General features: G+C 41.5%; 1 protein-coding gene across 10 annotated transcripts in view; it reads right to left on the reverse strand.

Annotated features, from left to right (window-relative positions):
- The window catches only part of SH3D19 (SH3 domain containing 19), a 179,115-nt gene that overhangs the window by 49,280 nt on the left and 105,805 nt on the right, over nt 1-24,030 (reverse strand). For 6 of the 10 annotated variants that reach the window (XR_007476993.1, XR_007476992.1, XR_007476994.1 and 3 more), the window contains exons 3-7: nt 17,081-17,121; nt 11,030-11,072; nt 8,639-8,777; nt 8,366-8,519; nt 6,062-7,093 (exon numbers count right to left, since the gene is read on the reverse strand). Coding sequence is in view for 7 of the 10 variants with exons in the window: in XM_049709061.1 (XP_049565018.1) it covers nt 6,062-7,093; nt 8,366-8,519; nt 8,639-8,777; nt 11,030-11,072; nt 17,081-17,121 (1,409 nt within the window). In the remaining 3 variants the exon portion in view is untranslated. Of the gene's footprint in view, nt 1-6,061; nt 7,094-8,365; nt 8,520-8,638; nt 8,778-11,029; nt 11,073-12,460; nt 12,502-17,080; nt 17,122-24,030 lie in introns of all 10 variants that reach the window. The other 4 variants (XM_033403110.2, XM_033403094.2, XM_033403148.2 and 1 more) reach the window with 4 other exon arrangements.

Raw genomic sequence — 24,030 nt, forward strand, 5'->3', positions numbered from 1 at the left:
CACTTCAGTGAGAAGGTGGAGCCAGAGGCCTGTTTTTCATCTTGATGATGGTGTGAGAGTCTCCCTCTAGCTACACAGTATGCTTACTTTTTGCGTCTTTTCGTGAGAGGGGTATTTTTCTCCAACAGCAATGTTAAGGGGGCAACCTAGAAGGCAAGGATGGTACCTCACGTTTGGGAACTCCTGGCACTGCCAGGTGGGAAACTGGATTGTTGGTACTGTTAATAAGTTTAAAGTTCATGATCTTTAAGCCAGGAGTCCCACTTCTGGAAATTTCTTTATAAAAGCACTAGTAGAAGTAAAAATATTTACAAGAGTGTTTACAAGAGCATTTTTTGTAGTGGTGTCCATCAATAGGGGAAACGTGGACTTGCCTGTGCTGCGCTCATACCAGGGAATATCAGGCAGGTATCAGGGAACAAGGAGTCAGACTTTGATCTACTGGCCTGGAGAGAAGTCCCTAAACCTCATTACTAAATGAATAAAGTAAGCTGCTGGGTAATGGGTACAGTTAGGTAAGTAAACATTTTTGCTGCTGAGTAATGGGTACAGTTAGGTAAAACTTTTTGTAAAAAACAGGAAGAAGTACATGTACGTGTACGTGTTTGTAAGCTTCGGCTTGGAATGTCCAAAGGCACAGAAAGCTACATACAGCATGGTTCACACTGGTTATCCTGGGGATTTGAATGGATTGGAGGGAGATTCATTTTTGCCTTTTACTAAATGTTTATATTGTTAGACTTGTTACCGCAAATATATGTTACTTTGTGACTGAAAAAAAATCCAATAAAATAAATTCAATCACATGAAAAAAGTTACAAAATTAAGCTGAAATAACACCCCTGCCAAACAAACTGAAACAAAAAGCACTTAGAAATAAGAGGAGGGACTTCCCTGGTGGCACAGTGGTTAAGAATCCGCGTGTCAATGCAGGGGACACAGGTTCGATCCCTGGTCCGGGAAGATCTCACATGCCGTGGAGCAACCCAGCCCGTGCGCCACAACAAAGAGTAGCCCCCCCTCGCCGCAACTAGAGAAAGCCGGCATGCAGCAGCGAAGACCCACTGCAGCCAACAATAAAAATTAAAAAAAAAAAAAAAAAGAGGAGGAAAAATATGAAAATACTTGTCCCTTTAGCTGTTTTTTCAAGACAATAATGGCCATAAAATTTTCCATAAAGTAACGAGAAAAACAAAAACTCTTTTTTTTGGCTAATACTCCTCAGTGATTCTATTTAATAGGAAATAATGCAGATACATATTTTTGAATTTGTCTAATTTAGACATATTTAGTTCATAATAATTAGTTTTTATTTGTAACCTTGAATAATATAATTGTTTAGAAAAATCGCATTTTATTATTCTTAAAATTTCTACTCCTCACAGGCTGAGGAACAGTGTGGGAGGCAGCTCTTTCTCTGTGGCAAAGACAAGGGATATGCCTCCTAGTTTCTTTCATCCTAATTCTGCTTACGGTCATCTATTTGAAGACCAGCTTCCCCCATCCTCTCCTGATGATGGAGTTCCCTCATAAAAGACCACCTTTGTTAGCATTTTTAATACGTCTTCCAAAGACACAGCATATGTACATGTAAATATGTGTTTTAACACCAACACTATAGCTAAAATACCATGAATACTATCTATACCTTGCATTTTTCACCCAGAGTACCTTGGCGGTTGGTCCATAGTAGGGGATAATAGGTGGTCTGCCTCTTTTTTAGCTACTGCCCAATATTCCATTGTATGGATGCAACCCGAATTTATTTCAGAAGTCCACTGAAGGCAATTTCCAACATTCTGTAGAAGTCCTTAATCTGGGTTCCAAGAACAGGCCCTTGAAGCTCTGGAAACTGTACCTCCAACTGTGCGTACGTGTGCAAAAGGGTTATTTTCAAGGGAGAAAAAAGATTCATAGGCTAACTGAGCTCTGTGATCCAGAAAGGGTTAAGAACCCCAGTGTCATAATTTCCTCTATCACAGACTCTTTGCTCTTGCTTCTATAGAGAAAACACAACTACCTGCAAAAGCATCTCCTAACCAAGTCTAAGGAGAGTCCATGGCATCTTTCTCTACTTTTATTTGTAGTGTTTACTCTGCCCTCCTTCCAGCCCCCTCACACCTGCTGCCCCTTTACACCTATAGCCACATGGTCTTCATTACTGGGTTGGGAAAAACATTGATGATAATGTAGTTTTCTGCCCATTACCTGTCTCCAATAATATGCTTGTCATCATAATTAGTTTCACCATCCTTGGCTAGCTTTTCTGTCATTTCCTTCTTTCCCTTGAGTTCTGTTAATAGCAGAAATTGGCTGCCAAACTATCATTCTGGTCTGTGTAATGGGGTTGACAGCAGTATTCTGCTTTTTTGACACCTGGGTATGATTTGTAAAGGTGTGAAGAGGAATTGCTAATGCTTCTCAGCTCCACTACATTAACCTGGAAGGCATTCTACCTAAGAAATGAATCCAGTATTAAATTGCCTGTTTTATGAGTTTCCCTTTAATAATTTTTCTAATCCTTACAGTGTTTTCATAGCTTCAGTATTTTCTGATCTCTATTTCCTGAGATTAATATGGCAACTTCATTTTATGAAAACTACTTTATTGGATTTTCTTTATTTTTTGAGGGAAAAGAAAAAGAAGGAAAGACATATCTGTGAGTTTCTCTCCTTTCTCCTGTGTTCCTCCCCCAGTTTTTGGCTGATGCCAGGACGATTAAGCAAGGTTTCATCAAAAGACCATAACCCTTTATCTACAAGACAATGCTATTCATACACCAGCGAAAAGTCACAAAGCCTTAGAGCATGGGCAATATCGTTAATAATACTGTAATAACTTTGTATGATGGCAGATGGTAACTAGACTTATGGTGATCCTCTTGAAATATCAACTCACTAGGCTGTGCACATGGAACTAACATAGCACTGTACGTCAATTATACATAGTGCTGTATGTCAATTATACTTCAATTAAAAAAATGTGTAGCTCCCCCACCCCAAAAAAGTCACAAAGCCCCAGTCAGTAAACAAACAAAAATTCCCTCTACATTTTGAGGAATTCAGAGGTGATCCTGAAGGCCTCTGGAAGGCAATAAGCAAGGAAGCAACAAGGTCCAATGTACACTCTAGAAAAATCCATTGGGTTGATGATACGATGATGGGTTTGAGGCAGAAGCAGAGGCTCAATTTAGGAGGCTACTGCAGGAATCTGGGCCTAAAGATTCGAAAAGTGGGCCAGTAGCAGGAGTGATGAAAACTAGAGGAAAATTCAAGAACTATTCAGAAAATAAAACCAGCAGGACTTGACCACTAACTGGATGTGAAGGACAAGAAGTAAGAATAATGACTACCACTTATTGAGCACATACCATGTTCCAGACAATGTGATAAGGCTTTCCTCCATAATCATATTTAACACTTGCAATGCCTCCAGGAGGAGTATTATTACCGTGTTTCAGACAATGTGATAGGGCTTTCCTCCATAATCATATTTAACCCTACAATACCTCCAGGAGGAGTATTATTATCGTGTTTTACAGACGAGGAAACCGAGGCATTGTGGAGTTAAGTAAATTGCCCAAGGTCACATAGCATTTAAGTGGTAGACCCCGACCTGCCTGACTCTAAGTCCAAACAGCTAGTCACTGTGTGTGAGAGGTAGGAAGGCTCAAGGATGATGGATAGGATCCTTTGGGGGGGCTGGTGTGTGATGGTATCACTAGGACAGGAGCAGAATACAGGAAGAGAAGCAGGTTTAAAAAGAAGACAGAGTGGACTTCCCTGGTGGCGCAGTGGTTAAGAATCTGCCTGCCAATGCAGGGGACATGGGTTAGAGCCCTGGTCCGGGAAGATCTCACAGGCCGCGGAGCAGCTAAGCCCATGTGCCACAACTACCGAGCCTGCACTCTACAGCTTGCGAGCCACAACTACTGAAGCCCGCGCACCTAGAGCCCGTGCTCTGCAACAAGAGAAGCCAGTGCGATGAGAAGCCCACGCACCGCAACGAAGAATAGCCCCCGCTCGCAGCAACTAGAGAAAGCCAGTGCGCAGCAACAGAGACCCAACGCAGACAAAAATAAATAAAATAAATAAATAAATTTATAAAATTAAAAAAAGAAGACAGAGTGTTCAGTTCAGGATAACTCCACAGGTAAGAGCAATGGTTAAAGTCAGGTGGGGCAAGCAAATTAGACCTTTTGCTGAAACACTGCCTCAGTAATTAAACATTGTGCAAGGAAGTGGTAGAAATCAAGAAACAGAAAAGGCTGAGTAGGAAGCACGATACTGTATTCATGTTGATGTATACTGCTGACCTTCCTTTTTGAAGATGACTGTAATTATCTGCTTGATGACACAGAATAAATTCTCAGCAATTATTAACCAAGTTGCCATTCCCACAGAGTCTAGCAGCGTCTACAGAAGGTGGTTATTATTTTGGCTTGTACTGTTTCCACCCCTGAACAACTTGTGGCTGTTGGATCTACCCCTCCCTGTCCTATTCTGAACCCTGTTAACACCAAAAGGGTTTAAGTAAGAAAATGGTATAACAAAAACTTGAAAAGTTTTTAATGTGTTGCCTGGTTTAAGGATTCGTGAAAATGCTGAGTACCAACATGATGGAGTGAAAATTAAACTAGACTTAGAAAGAAAACACGGACTTTGAATCCTGCTTTGGAAAACCGAGTAATTACCCTTTGATCTCTCTCAGTCTCATTTTCTTCATCTGCAAACTGAGGCCAATGATGCCTTGTAAAGGGTTAGGGTAAGTATTAAATTAAATAATGTATGTCTGGACATCTAGCAGAGGGTTTGGAGCTAGGCAGAAGTTCAATATATCCTAATGTTTTTCTTTCCACTCCTTATGGACAAGAGGCATGCTATATAGCCAGTTACAATGTTGTGTGCATGATAAATATTTAATAAATATGTGGTTGTTATTTAAAATATGCCTGTACTTAGCAGAATTTGGTTTTGAATCACAGAGCTTATATCATTTTGATGCATGTTAAACATTTAGAAGATGACAGCTAACCTTTTGAAAATACTATTACGCTTACATGTTCATAAATTCTGCCCAAGTAAGTAAACAGCAGTGAAAGGAATCTTAGCAATGACAAGTACAGCAGTTTAGTTTGACAAATCGAAGATAAGCTTTACCATCACACTCTCCATTTGAACAGTGTGAGGAAAGAAAACATACTGTCTGCCTCTTGGGAAATCTAATTGTCCCGATCTTGGCAGGAAACTTACAACTGTTGTAGTTTATTTACAAAACTTTCCATTCCCAAGGGAAGGTGTTCTGTGAAGATTATGGAGCAACATATGGCCGGGTTTACTGCTCCTGCCAGAGTCCTCCGCAGGGCTGGCCCCTTTCCCGGCACTCCCGTGGGGCTGGCTCCATCTGAGGAGCCCTTCTGGGGCATGACTTCCCCACTCTGAGAAGTTTCCCTCTCTTCCTCCTAATGCTTGAATCTCCACCTGCCCGAGGAGGGAGCCGGCCTCTCATCTAGTTAAGTCCCTGGTCCCAGTTTGCTTATGTCTGGCTCATGTGAGAGTAATCAACACGTGTGCCTCCCTCTTTCTCCGTCATCATCTCCCCATCCCAGATTTTCCCTTCGCTCTCTGATTCCATCTCCCACCCGGCTCCTTGTTTCTTTTTTTTTTTTTTTCTGTACGCGGGCCTCTCACTGTCGCGGCCTCTCCCGTTGCGGAGCACAGGCTCCGGACGCGCAGGCTCAGCGGCCATGGCTCACGGGCCCAGCCGCTCCGCGGCCTGTGGGATCTTCCCGGACCGGGGATACGAACCCGTGTCCCCCGCATCGGCAGGCAGGCTCTCAACCACTGCGCCACCAGGGAAGCCCCGGCTCCTTGTTTCTTAATCTCGCTGTGTTTCTCCCTGTCTCTACACATCCACACACACACACGTCCACATGCACGCATGTGCACACACATGCACGTCCACGCCTCAATAACTTATGTGCCAGAAACGCAAACAGCAGCGCCACTTGAGATGCCCTATGATGAATTTAGATTGCCCTCCTCTTCTGAGTTTTACTCACCCAGAACCACCTCTGAATCAATAGAGTCTTCAGCCAGGTTCCCAGATGGGGCGGGTAAAACCTCATCGTCAAAGCTGATGAGGTCGATGTCCCCCGGAGGCTTGCTTTGCAGAACCGGGACTGGGGGGCTGGCCGGGGGTCCTTCTCCCAGGGACCTGAACGCTTTGGCTTGTGACGCCACGGAGAGTCGGGGAGGCACAGTGATGGGTTTCAGCAAAGCCGCAGGGTAGGGGGGCGCTTCTGAGGCCGCAGAGTAGGGGGCCACTCCTGCAGAAGCTGATTTCTTGGGCAGCAAAGGCCGAGGAGCCGGAGTCGGGGCTTTCTTCCCACTGGCGGGGCTCTCGGCCATGGACCCTCCTCCCAGACTCTCGGGATTAACACTTCGTATGAGGCCAGGATTCGGTTTCTTTGGCAATTCGGGTTTGGTTGCAGGGACGCTCCCTGCTTCTTGCGGTGCAGAGTGTGGGGTGAGGCCTTCCCTAGAGGCCCCCCGGAGTCTGTTTGTGGTCCAGGAGTCCCAGCCTCCAGAGGCTCTGTCAGCTGCCAGTTTGGGAGCCACGGAGGGTTTCCCCGAGGCAGGAGCAGGCCTCGGGGGGACTGTGCGGGGGGCAATTTCTGGCTTCTTGGGCAGTCCCACGCTTTCCGCATTTGTCTGACCCTCAAGTGCTTTGATCCTGGAAACGACGGTATTTGGGCTCCGTTCTGCGTTCATAATGTTCATCACTGCCTGACTGTCCGAGTGGCCGGTATCGTCCCACAGAGGCTGGGGCCGGCTCGGGGCTGCCTCCTCTGGCGTGGCCGCAGGGCTGCTTTTCTGGGGATCCGGCTCTTTAACGTGAGGCTCTCTGGCCACTGGTCTGAGGTTGCTTTTTGATCTTGGTTTGGGCACTGGACATCTTGTAGCACTGGAGTTTTCTGGACAACTCTGTTCTTCAGAAATATCGAAGACTATTAAAGGCGTCTCGTCTGTCGGAGGATCGCTGGCTGAGGCTGCTGGGGAAGGCAGGAGAGGTTTCAGAGGTGCCGGCAGTGCTGACAAGACCAAAACGAACAGACGCGGCCATGTTATAATTTCAAAGAAAAAGGATACACAGAGTTTAACAATAGACATGTAGACTATCAAGAGAGCTTGGTTTCCTTCCTTAGGAAAAAGTAATTCTAAAATCAATGGAGAGATGTTTATATTCAGCTTCCTGCAGGAGGGTTCTTCACAGTATATTTATTCATATAAAAATATTCATTATATAATATTTTATTTTTATTTATTTTTTTGTCACACTGTGCAGCATACACGATCTTAGTTCCCCGGTCAGGGATGGAACCCGTGCTTCCACTGCAGTGGAAATGCAGAGTCTTAAGCACTGGACCACTAGGGAAGTCCCTATATAATATTTTAAATCACCATTAAATTCCTGATTCTCAGTAGACTTAATGACCATTTCTCTCTTGTCAAAATTCCCAAAATTCTTGCTTTACTTTTCCAAAGTAACTTACTCTCATTTGTTATCTTAATATAATGCTTTTTAAAAGCCTAACAGGACAACCACTTTTAGCATCCTATCAAGTTAAGTGCTAAATATAACAGCTTTCTCAATGGGAATAAAGGGCATCAGCAGTATGAGTTAAAAGGATGATGAGTTAAAAGGATGAGTTAAACCATGAGTTTAATGAGTTAAAAGGATGATGTTTTGGGGACATCCCTGGTGGCGCAGCTGTTAAGAGTCTGCCTGCCAATGCAGGGAACACGGATTCGAGCCCTGGTCCAGGAAAATCCCACATGCCACGGAGCAACTAAGCCCGTGCGCCACAACTACTGAACCTGCGCTCTAGAGCCTGCGAGCCACAACTACTGAGCTCACATGCCACAACTACTGAGCCCGCGCACCTAGAGTCCGTGCTCCGCAACAAGAGAAGCCACCGCAATGAGAAGCCCGCGCACCGCAATGAAGAGTAGCCCCTGCTCGCCACAACTAGAGAAAGCCCGCACGCAGCAACGAAGACCCAACGCAGCCAAAAATAAAATAAAAGAAAGAAATTTAAAAAAATAATTAAAAAAGATGATGTTTTTGTGATATGAACTAGGGTGAACCCCAGAGATTGGGGCTGTGGCTTGTGAGGATGAAGAATGGCCTATTATAATAATCACAGCAAACCCAAATAAAGCAAGCACACAGTGATCACAACGACTGGGAAGCAGAGCTCAATGAATTATGCACAAATCACAAATTATTTTAAAGGCTGGAGCCTACTGACTACTTCCCTAGAACTAGGTCAGAATTAGGGAAGACAAATTACTTGCATTACTTTGAGGCAGATGGTTGTCTATTTCTTCTGAAAAGTCAGTCTGAGTTGCTGAAGTAATAGTGTGCCTTGGAGTGGCAGCAGCATTATTATTATTTGTAGTGTTAACTTGAACTTGGTTGATTTCTTTTATGACTTGTTCATACGATGGTGGGAGCTGTAGAATGAAGGATGAAGATTTTAGACACCTATGGGTGATAGCCAAGGTGTTAACGGTTCTTATCTTTGAACTTCATTAAAAATAAAATGCAGAGAGATGATGCGATGTTTACTCACCTCGGCAGGAACCAGCTCACTGGGCCTCCAAGGGCCTGCTGCGGAAGATGGGGGAAATGCCAGTCCTGGGGGTGGGGCTCCTGGAAACCACGAGGTCGGCCTCAGTGGCTCAGCTGCCACAATGGTGATCTCTGGGCGCCTAGCAGACAGAAGCCTCAGTGAGATTTTACAGCTTGGTAACAAGCTATTGTCTATTTGTAAATGTTCAAAGATTCATGAAAATAACTACCACCCCAGAAAGTGACATAAGAACTGCCATAGTCACAGAAATGACCTGTCTGACCTGCACTTTTTCCAACAGTACACCGAGGCAGGCTTCGAGGGAGCATGTGACAGCCATCCTCCATGACACTGGCCTCAGAGAGTTAGAGATGTACCCTGAGTACACTTCGCTCTGCCCTGGCTGATAAGAATGAAGACCAAGACCCATACAACCTCTTCAACCCAGGGCTCCGCTATCTAGCCTATGGCACAAACACAGGGTATCATAAGACAGAAAAATGCACTGGTTGAATGGAAATGTTTAGTTTTCCGTTATTATAAAGTACATACTCTGAAATGATACTATGTATTAGAAGAACAGCGCCCTCCTCCTCACTCTACCTCTCCCCCATTCAGAATGATCTTTAAGTGTTTAGAGTTTACTTGTTCACTTCTAGACCCTGATGCGTGTGTCTGTGTTCCTGGTCAGTTTGTATAGGAATCTGATGCTTAATCTTCAATACCTGGAGCCACAGTGATTTAGGTGTGGCTTCTTTCATCACTTTCTTAACCTGATTCTACGGTCTCATGTTTACACTTTACCTTCAACCTGATTTCCTAACAAATACCAACTGCGTGACTCTGAGCAAATCAGTCAACCTCTCTGAGCCTCACTTTTCTCATCTAACAAATAGGTATGATGATACCTCCTCTGCCTCTCTCTAGAACTCTATGGAAAATAAAAATAAAAAGCACTGCCATTATAAAAACGGTACACGTACACACACTCTCATGCTAGCCTGTGAATCAGGAGAAACTGCCCATTGATTAAATGAATTGCATTACCTAAGAACCTCTACTTATAGCTTTAAAAAATTTAAATAACAAGGATTATTTATTAGCACAAATAACTGAAATAAGAACACATATATTCAACATGAGAAAAACGATTAAACAAAGAATATGATCACCTCACAGACAAATATTATTTAAACACAAACAGTCATATATTAGAAGAGACTGGATTGACAAAGGGAAATATAAGATCTAATTATAGAGAAAAATGAGATTCTGAGATGTATGTACAGAATCCTGTTACCTATCTTCATAATCTGGAATGTACTATTCAAAGCTATTAATTGTTGCTGTCTTTATGTAGGAGAGTGAGTACACTGTGCTTTATTCTTTATATTTTTATTAGTTTTCCAATATTTTCTGTAATGAGCATGTATTATACTCAGGGTTAGAAAAAGCGGTTCACAAATTGCATTTAGCCAATCCCCTCTTAGACATTATGCTAAGTGTGCCACAGTGAACTTACTTTCACTTCCCTGTGTGGAATCCAAATGAGTCATTCCAATTGTTATATAGCTTTTATCTAACTAGATAATGAATTACTAGTTAACAAATGTTAACCACTATACACGCATTAACCCTTATGACAACCCTATGAGGTAAGTATGATTAGCGCCATTTTAAAGGTGGGGACATAGAAGCTAAGAAAGGTTAAGGAGCTTGCCCAAGGTCACATGGTGAGAAACGAAGTCAGGATTTGAACTTGGCTATGTCTGACTATAAACTCCTTGCTCTTCATTAGTCAACACGATACTTTAAGAAATCTGACAGTAGGGACCATAAATCTATCTTTCTATTTATCCACCTGTCCACACTTCCATCCATCCTATCATCTGTCTGTCTATTGGTCCTTCCTTCTATCTATCCAGTGACTCATTCCTCCCTGCTCCCCTCCATCCCTCCCTCCCACCAGCCATCTAGCCATTTTTATTCATTCAGCTATCCACCTAGTCTGCCTGACTCTTTTCCTTTCTTAATCCTTCCTTTATTCAATTTTCTATACTGTCATCAGTTCATTCATCCATGTGACATTTACTAAGTAGCTATGAGGTACAAAGCATTTCTTTGAAGTAGTTACAACAATGCTTCCCACAGAGCAGTTGCTTAATAAACATTTTTAGATTGGCTTCAGTAAATAATTACTGTCAAAAGAAGATTTTCAGACTTGTACTGCTTCTTCTCTCAAGCGAAATCATCATTCAAACTTACAGATTAATTCAGAAAATGTACTGATGAGGCTGTAATACACTCCTTATGAGACAGAAATATTTAACCTGCTAACTGATGACACACTTTTAGCAGAATATATGTCCTCTATTATAAATATAACCATACCTCCTATCTCGATGAAGCTCACTCTGAATAGAAGTCCGAGAAGCTATAAAAGAAAGAATACACTGATAAAGTACAAAATTCGTATATTCAATAAAGGTTTAAATTTTTATAGGATATACTATTGGAAAAAGTTAGCTTATATTTGACATCAGAGAGAATGTATGAATTTTAACATCCATAGTAGAAAAGCAAATCAAAACAATCTTTTCATATGGCATGAAGTTAATTATAGTTATATATCTGAATTGCATAAGAAAATACAGATTTCAAAAACTCCTCAAAGCACATTCCATGGTTCTGAAAAATAATTTGAAGAACGAACAGAGAAAAGACGACAGCTACTAAATAGAAATTGCATGGTAAGAGCATTATGATGACATGAAATAACAATGGGCAGAAAAAATTTTAAATATCTATTCTAATCCATATTACTACACTTTTGTAATGTTTGTTTATAACTCTATTGTAAAGAGTGGAAGTGGTCAAATTTCCATCTATTTTCTAATTTTTCTGGAGTTTTACAAGCCTTAAGTTGTTTTATTACTTACATTAAGAGATAATAATAATACATGCAAAAAGTGTTCAAAGCACCTTTATAAAAATGTTTATAGCAGATAGTATTATTGTATTTGCAGCACTAACTTTTCCCTTAAACCTCAAACTCAAAAAGCTAGATGGTTTAAGTTTTTTCCAAATTTTATTTTAAAATTAAATCATGTCTTAACCAGATGACCTGGAAAATGTGTCACATATGGGATCACATATTACACACATGTGTAATAGAGAATAGTATTTCTATTTTAAGGAGCACATTTAAAAGATACCTTTCAAAAAAAATCTTCAAATACTATACTGTAAAAATTTGTGGACAAAGAGGAATTTGTTTCAGATATAAACTACTTCTACTTTCCTATGTCTCCAATACTCTACTTTTTCAATTCTTCTGACTTGAAAAGGTTGAAGGTATGAATCTTTTCTTTCTTCCTCCTATTAAGTTCTGGTTCTCTCTGAACAAGGAGGATGCCAAAGCTGGAAGGCAGGGGTGAAGACGGGAGGTGGGGATGAAATTTAGGCTGGGGTTGGAGCTGTGACAGCGAACCTACGTGGGGTTAGCAAAGCAAACCTGCCATCTGAAACCATAACCCTTGGATCTAGAGTTGGAGGATGTTCTGTACTCATACCATCAACTGGTATGATGGAGTAGTACATTTCTATCAAGAGTTAACCAAGTTGAGGTGCATTTTCTCTACTGGAATAAAGGAGGACTGAGAGGCTCAAGCTCTGAGTGGCAGGTCTGATTTGTAAGAACGGTTTCATTAAGTCAGAGGCTCACCGAGCGTGCTACAATCCCATCACCACCATCACTAAAGCCAGAATCAGCAGACACAGCACTTTTAAAAGACATCATGTTATTTATCATCACACACATACCTCGTCCACAGGGCATTTTTGCTGTGCACTATTCATGAGTGCTAAGGGAAAAAAAGATGGGGTTACAGAAGAGGAAAGGGAGAAAAAAGAGTGAGTGCAGTTGCCTAAGCTCTAAAAAGAATAAGCAGCAAAACTGTCTTGTCATGCCACCGTTTCTACCCACCTCTGTGCTTCGATGGAAAAGTTGATGAACCATAGTTTCAGAGAGTAAAGAAATATGTTGCAGGCAAAGATATATCTGTACAGACCAGGATATCCACACATATAACCACAGTTAAAAAAAAAAAAAAATCTTCCTACAGTTTTTAGTAACAGTGCAAAAAAAAAAAAATCTAAAAATCATTCTGCAAAATCGATTTGCTACTTCAACAGGGATCAATTTTAAAGTATGAATAGTACTCAAAAGGTAGTTCAGTAGTCAGTTTACATCTTTCAAATCAGTGGCCTTCCACTTGATTCTGCCCCTTCACCCCAGCGGTCATTAGTAACAGCACCCCAACCCCCGGTGGGCACAGTGGTATTCCCGCACTGCATGCAGCAGGATGAGGGGACAGAAGGGCTCCCAGTCATGCTTACAGACCTTCTCCACACTCTTGGAGAAACACTTGCTCTCCCCTCTCCTGCTCTGATTTTTTTTTTTTCTCATATTCACTCATCTTTGAAATCTCTTTTTTCTCTTGATCCTTATAGAATGACTAGCACTTTTTGTCAGTTTTGAACAAGTTTAGTAGCTAGAAACACTTTAGATTTTCATGGCAGATTTTCATGTAGTGCCTCACATTCTTCCTGCTAATTTCTCAACTATCTGCTTCACCTCATTCTCACTTTCCCAGATTAAACAGATTTGATGTGGTTGTTACCAGGAGACTCAAATTTGCCCCCAGGGCCCACACAGAACATGTTCCTTTTAAACCCTGCCACACAAGGCCAGTCTTCCATGCATTTTGGATTAAGGCCGCAGAATAAAGGCAGGTTTTTCAGTCAAAGTTATATCATTTTACAGAATTATTTTCAAACTTTTCTAGTTCATATGGCTAAATTCTAAGTACAGGGCAAATTCATATTCAGCTGTTTATAAAAGACTGAGATCTGGATTTGCATTATTAGCACTAATAAAGAATTCTCCTAAGTTTCCACAGGATCATAAGCCTGGAGGGACCCCCCCCCCTTTTTTTTTTTTAGTAAATTTCTGCTTTAAAAAATTTTTATTTATTTATTTATTTTTGGCTGTGTTGGGTCTTCATTGCTGTGCGCAGGCTTTCTCTAGTTGCGGTGAGCAGGGGCTACTCTCTGTTGCGGTGCGCGGGCTTCTCATTGCGGTGGCTTCTCTTGTTGCAGAGCACGGGCTCTAGTGGTTTGGGCTTCAGCAGTTGTGGCACGCGGGCTCAGCAGTTGTGGCAGGAGGGCTCAGTAGTTGCGGCTCGTGGTCTCTAGAGCGCAGGCTCAGTAGTTGTGGCGCACGGGCTTGGTTGCTCCACAGCATGTGGGATCTTCCTGGATCAGGGCTCAAACCTGTGTCCCCTGCATTGGCAGGTGGATTCCCAACCACTGTGCCACCAGGGTTGGAGGCACCCTTAATGATCATCCTACTCCAAACTTACAGATGAGGAGACTGAGATCAGAGAGGGTCAATGAATTATCCCACCTCACACAGCTCATTATGGGAAGGGCTGGGAGCAGTTTGCTTCTTGAACTAAACTCTTTGTGGAGCCAGGAGAGCTGAATGCTAATCCTAATTCTAAATAATTCAAAATTATCAATTAAATGATTGTCAGAAGAAAAAAACACAAAGAAGGATTATTATATTACAAACATCCTTGCTCCAGTGCTACCTTACCAATGAAAATCACAATAATAAAAATAACTCACTAACTACATTTGCTTGGGACAGGGTATAAACTAGAGGTGTTTGACATGATAACAGGAACACCCAAGGAGTGGAAAGCTCAAAATGGCCCTGGAGTCAGGAAGTCTAGGTTCACATCTCAGATCTACCTTGTGAGGCCATTTAATCTCCGAGACTCAGTATCCCTACCATCTGTAAAATGGGATTAATGCCTACCACGCAGAGTGTTATTTTACAATGTAAGTGAATAGTTCCTGACTCACAGAAAGCAATAAATACTAGTTAAGTCTGTGAATTTCAAAGAATAATTTTCTCTTAAAAAGTCAATGAAAGGAAAAGCACGAACTTCCAGAAACATCCACTTAGAACACTTTCAAGATCTTTGCCCCAAATATTTAGGGCTCCCAAGAAGGAATACAAAAAGAAGGATCTCAAGTCTTGATTGGATCCAGAATCGTTATGAAAGAATTTAAAATACAACCAGTTAAGGAATATTACTTTAACAATGTGATAAAGTCTTTCTCCTTGCCAAGGATAGATGACTGAGTCTGGGATAGGAAAGCAAACATTTTAATGAGTTGGCTAAGGCAAAATTTGCTTACAACTTTTTCTTATAGAATGGGCAAAAAGGGAAAACATAGAGGCAATGACACAATTATTCTTCATTCTGTATTTACGTGGCAGCACCTGAGGATCTGTTTGGCCTTCTTCCCTAAACGTCAGGAATAAATACAACCAACACATATTTCTTCAGTGTATACAAAGTGAGTGACATATAAGAATTAAAAGATCACTGGGTTATTATTATTTTTAAAGACACCTCAAAGCAGGCGTTTTCCCTGTTTCACCTCCTCCTCCCTCCCTCTCTCCTAGGGCCCTGCTTCACTATTTCCTCTCTTCTCCTGCTCCAATCTGGTCTCACCCCTAGTTCCTCCCTCCCCAAGTCTCCAGGCTTCCTCATCCTACACAGTGTATAAATGTGCCCAGATTTCCTCTCCGCTTGACCCTCCATCCTTCTCCTCCTGTTTACCACCATGGTTCATGAAAGAGTAGCCTACTCAGCTGCCCCAACCTCACGAGCTCCATTCATTGTTGAAATGAAGTGTGGCTTCCAGCTTCAACGTTCTCCTGAACCTGCCCGCTCCAAGGTCACTGCTGAGCACCGCACTCAACGGCCTATTCTCAGCTCCTGTCACCTCACCTGCTGCAGCATTAAGAGCTATTTGTGGTTCACTCATTCTCTTTGAAAAACTCTCCCCGCTTGACCTCTAACATATAGCTGTCTCCTAGTTTTTCTATTACTGGGATCATTCTTTTTCAGCTCTTTTTGGCCCACTCCTCCTTAGCTGCCTTCTCCTAAGCCTTGCAGGGCACCGGGGCCTCAGTGTAAGCAAGTGCCATGCTGGAGGACCTACGGGAGCTCAGGAACGGATTACAATCCCCAACAAATCCCTTCTGAAACCCAAGAGGGAGGAAAGGTAAGAAGCCAGGGAACAAAGGCAGGGGCCAGCAGACAGGACTCGGTGAGAGGACCTCACGCCTCTCTGGCCCTATGGAACCTTAAAGGCACAGCTTGATCTTTGACACCAATATTTCCTAAGATTCTGTCTTTTGTCACCTTCTCTATTCTCTTGTTTTTTTTCTTTTTTTTTTTCGCCTTCTCTGTTCTCAACACTATCTCCTTAAATACTGAGCGACTCCCAAGGTTTTCCCTATAACCTTAATTACCCCGAATTGTATCTTCAGCAAGAACATCTTGTCTAAATTCCAAACACTACTTTCCTTTTTAAATTACCTCCCTGCCCCATCTGCCCCTTTCTCCCCAAGGGCTCTAAGGCACGAATAGAGTTACCACGAATTTTTCATTTTCATATATGAATTCCCATCAGTATCCACTGTGGCATTCCCACACCTTCATAATTCACCACCACCAATAAAAAATTAAACGTGGGAAAGCGTGGAATATCTTTCTGTGTTGCCACCTGACAACTTTTTCACTGCAATGGCTCAAATGCATGCTCTTCACACCTGTGGAGATCCTAAATTCATACTAAATATTATAACTTATGTTTCTAGAAATAGGATACATTCTCCTCAGGGTGGTGACCTCAGCTCAAAGAATGCGAAGAACATTTAATATTCCTTTCTTATCTTTTTAAAAATAAAAACAGGTAATCCATGCGTTTTTTGGAAAAGGGACATTTGCAGAGCCTTTTATTAAAAAGAATGTTGAACTCCTGCACCAAAAGCAAGTTTTAAGGCTTTAACCAAGAAGTAAAGTCAGAAAGTATGAACGCGCCATTTTAGAGAGAATTCTGTCACGGCACTTCTAGCATGTATGTGGAAGTGTGAGCTGATCTCCATAAGCATTTATTTACAGAGTCAAATTAAAATACTGTGGAAGTAAATCAATAACAAAGGACAGGGTTTGATATTTTTGAAACCCATCAGATGTCTCCACCTATAGAAAATGGTTACATACAATTTATATTAGATCATTAAAATTGACTACATAATATAGTTTTTTTTTTTTTTAACAGCTTAGTTCTCTAGAGAAAAATATTGTTCTGAGGAACTCGCTTATCAATAAACAGAAGTTGAAAAGAACGCTGAAAACCTAGCTGCTTGTCTGAAATGGTTTATTACTCCTCAGGAGAAGCTACTCTTGTCAGATTCTTTGTAAGATTCATCAAATACAATCACTTGCTGGAAATCTAAATCATCATTCAAAATTATTGCAGAGGAAAATACAGAGCAGGAAGAAACAAACTTACATCTCTTGATTACTGCTCTAATGGATGACAAGGGTCCTTGGCTAGAAAAAGAAAGAAAGAAAAATTATTACCCATTGATTAATCCTTTTAAAGAAGAATTACTTACAATGCCAGGTCATTTCTGGGACTCAAATGGCTCCAAGCAGCAAGTTTGATACATGAGTTACTGGTCTATCCTATTTAAGAAACATAAATTTTAAAACTTTTCAAATTGCCTTTGATATTTAAGATGCTTTATGGGAACTGACGAGGCTGGTGAGGTGTCTACGGCGGAAATAAAATTTTGCCTTCAGCTTGCTTTCATAGCTATCTACATACTGAGTCTTCCAGTGAACTTCTGGACACTACTTGAAATCAGGTAGAAATTACATGGTGCCCCAAAGAATTCTGACCCCCCCTATATCTCTTTTGTGTTTGAAATCAGAATTCCTGTCTTCTCATATCAGATCAAAATAGATCATTTTTAGAGTCAATTTGACCTCAGGACCAACAGCATTTCTTTCAAAGATTAGAATTAAAAGTATCACCACCTAAAAATAGAAGTCTTCTGCTTGCTTTGAGTTTTGTTCAATAGCTGGTTGGTCCTGGCTACCCCGGACTATGTGACCTTGGGCAAGTCACAGAAGCCTTCTGAGCCTCACCTTACTCACTGGCCAAAACTCTCCAGCCGCAAAGGTTAGTGCTTCTAGTTTGCAAGGTTGTTTGCTCATTTGTTTCTTGTCTTTATTCAAACTAGCTGGATTAATTATCTTTGGAGTCATTTAGAAAAAATATACAACCATGAACTTTTAATGATGTGATTTAGGGAAAAAAAAACTTGTTTATAAATTTTTTTTTCAGAATGGTTTTAAAAAAATTTATACTTATTTTTGAATTTGTGCTCTTTTAAAGTTTATGCTTGTGGTAATCTGTATAAATCCTCTTGCCAGTTACTTAGGTAGATAAGATAAAACTTCAGGAAGATACAATGATATATCAGTTCATTTTATGGGAGGGATACTTTAAGAATATAATATTCTGACAGACAAGAAAAAAAAAAGCTCCAGGAGGTCTCCAATATTATGAAGCTAGGATCGTAATATAAAAATATAAGTATTTTCAGCAATACTTATTTTTTTTAAAAGGTTCTTGAAGTCTTTCTGTAGACAACTACTTAAAAAAATTATATAAGGTAACACAGAAGAGGCAACAGCACTAAAATGCAAATAGGATGACTGAAGTTTTCAGAAGAAACTTCTTGGTGTAAAAGTGCAGAGACTGCATGTTAGTATTATGTTGACTCAGGTACAGTAATTAAAAAGATCAGAAACAGTACTTAGAAGCAGGGCTCAAAAAGCCAAAGTTTAGGGGACTTCCCTGGCGGTCCAGTGGTTAATACTCTGCGCTTCCACTCCAGGGGGCAAGGGTTTAATCCCTGGTCAGGGAACTAAGATCCCGCATGCCGTGTGGCAGGGTCCAAAAAAAAAAAAAAAAAAGCAATGCAAAGTTTCATGTATGTATCCAGGCAGGGTATAAGGGATGTTATTGAATGTCTCCACTGATCTGAAGGGATGTTACAACACTCTGTTACCTTTGTGAAGGAGAAAGGTATATTGACTAGGGTGGAACACGGTAGGGGTCATTTGGGTTGAACTGTTTCCTCCCTAAAAAAGATACGTTGAGGTCCCAACCCCTAATACCTCAGAATGTGACCTTATTTGGAAATAAGGTCAATACAGATGTCATTACTATAGTGAAGATGAGGTCATACTGGAGTGGGGTGGGCCCCTAATTCCAATGTAACTGGTGTCTTTAGAAGAAGACCATGTGAAGACACAGACGCAAAGGGAAGACGCCATGGAGGTGGGGAGACAGGGATGCAGCTGCAAGGCGAGGAACACCGAAGACACTGGCAGACCCCCAGAAGCTAAGAAGAGGCAAGGAAGGACCCCCTGCGGCTTTCAGAGGGAGCGTGACCCCTCTGACGGGCTGGATTCCAAACTTCTAGACTCTAGAACTGTGAGACAATAAACTTCTGTTGTTATAAGTCACTCAGTTTATAGTATTGTTAGGGCAGCTCTAGGAAACTAATACAGGGTGGCCTTCAGGGGTGCTGAGTAGGTGTGATAATTCGTGGCGCTGTACACTTTGTGTATTTTTCTGTATGTTATACTTTAATAAAAAGTTGTGTGTCGGGGGTGGAAACTTTGGCACAAAATAGAATTTTGACTGAGGTCAGCTCAGGTTCTACAATTCAAGACTTGCAGCATCATGTTCAGGCTAGATCTAAAAACCAACCAAACCAAGCAACCATCTTATGTCTAAAACAACATCTTCCAAGCTCTAAAGTTCTCCTTTAGAGGTTGACAGGTTTTGTGGAAGGGAGAATTAGAAAGAAGGCCAGTGGTCCAACACATCTCTATGGGAAGCAGTTTTGGGAGATGCTGGAGCAGCCTCCAGGCTGTGCAGTGCATACAATGTCTGTATCTCAAACATAGCTGTAGGTGCAAAATCTGGGGTTTTGAAGATGCGCCTTTATCTCCATCTTTCTGCAGAGCCCAGACTGCAGTGGAAGGTACCACTCTCTAGTCTTAAGACCTCAGAGGAATCCTCCCTCAGCACGAGCTCAGGCTCATGTCTCAGCTGGGAACATCCAGGCAGGATGGCCACCACGGGACAGTAGACACGGCCACATGACCCCTGGTCAGAGGAGGGGGCAGCAGAGCCTGTTCTGGGTCCAACTGCCCATATTCGCTTTTGGCGCCTCTGCCTGTCAGCTGGTGTGACTTTGTGCAAATTAAATTACTTAGCTTCTCCAAGGCCCCTCGTTTCCTCACGTATAAAATCAAGAATAACTCAACTCCCGCATGAGGTCATTGTGAACAGTAAGAGAGAGAATCCATTAAAGCATTTGACACAGTGCCTGGAACAAAGTGTGTGTTCGTTCAATAAACGCGAGCCGCTATTAGCATGATTCATGTTTGTTCACAATCTTTAGGGCCATCACAACACATCTGACAACACATACGACCCTTGACAGGGTCTCACTTTGGGGTCTGATATCATACAGATAGTAGGCCTAGCAGTTTATGTTTTTAAGAGATTTTTTTTCTTTGAGATTCACTTGCTCTCCTCTGGTTTCTGCTGTTCAGACAGAACCTGAGCCCAGGCCCCTCCATGACAAAACACAGGACTGTGAAACTGCATCTTTAACTCCATTCTAATTTTATAAGCCCACGTCCTGGCGCCTGGCAGAGCTGACCCAGATCTTTTGCCTTCTGCTCTTCAAGCACTGCTGCCCTATTATCAGGTGCCCTTGTTCTTGGTACGGCAGATAAACCCACTACAGAGTATGAGAGTCAAAGAACCTTCCAAGGGAAACGAGGGCTTGGGGAAATGACTTTCGATCCTGAGGAGGAGAACCAAAAGTTGCGGTCAAGACAGAACTGTCTCAGGTGTGACTCCTGATGCTGATTTGTCTTCCTCCAGGACTCTGAGGTCCCCAGCTGTTCACGGTCCCCTTCTATCCTTTCTTCCCACTTTCTCCCAATAGCCCTTCCCAGGCTGTGCTGTAGGATCACTCTCTCCCACTGTTTTTGCAGAGAACCTTGCTTAGTTGTTAAGAAAGTGTCTTTAACAAAGAAAATTGCATTAAAAAAAAGTTTCTCAACATAATGAAATGAGATTTCAGCAATGAAGATGACGATGAGAACAGCTTATTATTACGTGTGCCAAACACACGCTCCATTTTGAAAATGAGGAGGAAACTGAGGCTTAGAGGTTTAGGGCTGCAGTCACACAGCTGGTGAGTGGCAGAGCCAGATGTGGATTCACTAGTGTCTGATTATAATCCAAAAGTCTACAATTCAGGCTTGGGTGGATGGGTGTTAAGTTTCTGAATGTTCCACTGTTCCACAAAGTTCAATATGTAAGCAAATCGCCCCTAGGCATAAAGCTGGCCCCCAAAATTTCACATTGAAGTTTCATCCAGACTCTGCAGATGACAGGAAAGAACAAAATAAAAGTTGCTAAGTATGACACTGTAATGTTGTCAACAACAGCAAACACAATGGTTGTTCTTAATCTCATCTAAGAAAATCCAATCTCTCTTTATTTTGGATCACGTTTTATCAAAATAGAACAGACTAAAAAAAATCTTTATCCAACTTTCAAAGCAACAGCTTGTTCCCAAGTTTCAATTCATTGCCCCACCACTCTCTCTGGTAAGGAAAAAACCTGTTTTCCCAAATCCAGGAGTTGCTGGATTTGGCTTGTCTGGTAAACAAATCAGAACAGTGCCTGCAAGTGCCCATCCCGCAACATCTTATAGGTTTTGGAGTTCTTTCTACGTGCAGAGGCAACTGAGTATATTTTTAAAAATGCATTCTATATAAAAATCCTCAATAAAGGCCATGGGCGTATCATTAGAGTACTAGTTAATAAAGCCATCAGCTTAACAAGGAGTTAAACTAATGTGATCTAGAGGTACAGCCCTCTAGTCAAGCTGATAAAGCTGCCAGTGAACATAAACGTTATCTCCTTGTACGTAGCATCTTCTCCAAAGGCTCTCAACATTTGGACTGATTTATCTCCACCTCCCAGCAGAAAGGTTTAACCAGATCCGTGCGATATTTGCAGGCTGGAAGAGGTATTCTGTCTTATCCATTCTCTCATACATCTAATACTTATTACATGTATAATATGTACCAGGCACCAGAAATGCCTTGAGAGCACAGACTCTGACCTTGGTGAGAAAGACAGATACTGCAACTGCTTTTCTATTAATAGTATACAGGGGTAGGCACAAGGTGCTGTGAAGGCACAGAAGGTATACATCACTCAATCTTGGGGTCCAAGGAGAGGCTTCTAACATGTGACATGTGTCTTGACTGAGACCTGAAGAATGTGTAGGAGGAAAGGTTCTAAAGAGAGAGCGTCAGGTAGCAAACCATCAGGAGTAAAGAGATTGAGCATGGTTTGAGCCCCACATTTGAAGAAGCCATAGTCAAAGATAAGAAGGGAATGGAACCCAAATGCCATGCCAAAGGATGTGGGAACATGCTACAGAGGGCAGTGTTGATGCCAGGCATGACTAGCTAGGTCAAACACTAAGAATCCATGGGTCAGGGATATGACAGCAAAGTGCTTCAAAAGCAAGTAGGAATTTGTCTGGGACATCTCCCTAGAACAAGCCCTGTTGACTGTAGCTGGTCTGTATGCACCAGCCATGATGTTTATGGCATGCCTAACATTTTTAAAGGGTTTATGAATAAACCCAGGAGTCTGGCATTACATGTCTTCTTTTTTTTTTTAACATCTTTATTGGAGTATAATTGCTTTACAATGGTGTGATAGTTTCTGCTATATAACAAAGTGAGTCAGCTATATATATACATATATCCCCATATCTCCTTCCTCTTGCGTCTCCCTCCCACCCTCCCTATCCCACCATATGTCTTGAATTGTGGGTAGATCCATATTTTTAGGAACTAAATATATGAATGATAGGGTTGACACACTCACGTTTTAAAAAATAAGTAATGAGTAGATGTAGGAAAAAGAAGATAAAAGTGAGCAAGAGGAGGTTTCTGGAAGTTCCAGAAAGGCACTGGAGAAGTCTAGGGTGTATAATTCAAACATGCATTTATTCACGTATGGAGTTCTCACTATGTATCTGACATTGTGCCACAAACTGGGGACACAAATATTGGTAATCAATACCCTCTTCCCTCAAGAAGTATGCAATCTTATTGACAAGATCAACAAATAAAAGATATAAACAGGATATGAAAAAAATGTTATACAAGGTATTACGGGAGTTCAAAAGAGGAGTGTCTAAGTTTAGCCCTGGGAGAGGTGAGGAAAAGACAGAGCTGATGCTTGAATAGAACTAGTGCAGGTTTTCTCACCTTTGGTACTGCCGACATTTGTTAAGGGGGCAGGGGTAGGGGGCTGTCCTGCGTATTATAGGAGGATTCGCAGCATCCCTGGCCTATATGTACCAGATGCCAAAAGCACAGTCCCCCCACCCCTCTGCAGTTCTGACAACCCAAAATGTCTCTAGACATTGCCAAATGTCCCCTGGAGGAAAACTGCCCTCAGTTGGACCACTAAGCCAATGGCAACAAAAAAGAGTAACAGTGTTTATACGGATGGGAAAGATGTTGGCTTTGCCATTTCCGGCTGCCAAGTTGATGGTGGCAGCAGTGGGAATAAATGGGGCAGGGGTAGAGGCTCAATGCGAGGGAATAGGACAAAGGCAGTGATGAGAAGAGAAGAAGTAAAAGAAATTTCTAGCACCAAGAACAGTTTTAGAAAAGCGGTACTATGGCTATATCAGGTGAAAAAATTAGTCCTTCTAAGAAGGAACATAAGAAGTCAGTCATTCTATGAAAATAACCTTTTTAAGTCAGGTGTTTACAAACCGAGGATTATGTGCACGGCTTTTTTTATGATACTAATTTCAGGACTACAATAAACCTTGACTTGCTGCACTGCAGAAAAAGAAATCATTACATATATAGCATTTTTATAAACAAAGCCTTGGGCCAACCTTGATTTGCTTCTCAAAACAGAAAGCACTAGTGTTACAGAATAACAAAAATACTTGTGCTTTCATCTTCTGCGTGCATCAGTCAAAATTTATCACCCTATATTGCCTGCTAGATGAAGACAATATCATGTAATGGGAGAAGAAAGTATGAGTTAGTAAATCATATTTTGCCACTGAGACAAATATAATGCTATGATGTCATTTTGAAAGTGTCTACGTTAATATCATCATCATAACACGTAGAGCCAGATCTGATACACTGTGGGGAATGGAAAAAAATAAGATTAAGTGTAGTTATCTGAAACTAATGAAAACAAATTATGTTTTAGGTCTAAAACTCTCATTGGCTTCCATAAAGTTTGGGTATGGCAAGGGGAGTGAATTCCTTCTTCAGAATTAGAAAATAAAGGTTAGTAAA

This window comes from Orcinus orca, chromosome 4 (assembly GCF_937001465.1).
Source record: "Orcinus orca chromosome 4, mOrcOrc1.1, whole genome shotgun sequence".
Taxonomy (NCBI): Eukaryota; Metazoa; Chordata; class Mammalia; order Artiodactyla; family Delphinidae; genus Orcinus; species Orcinus orca.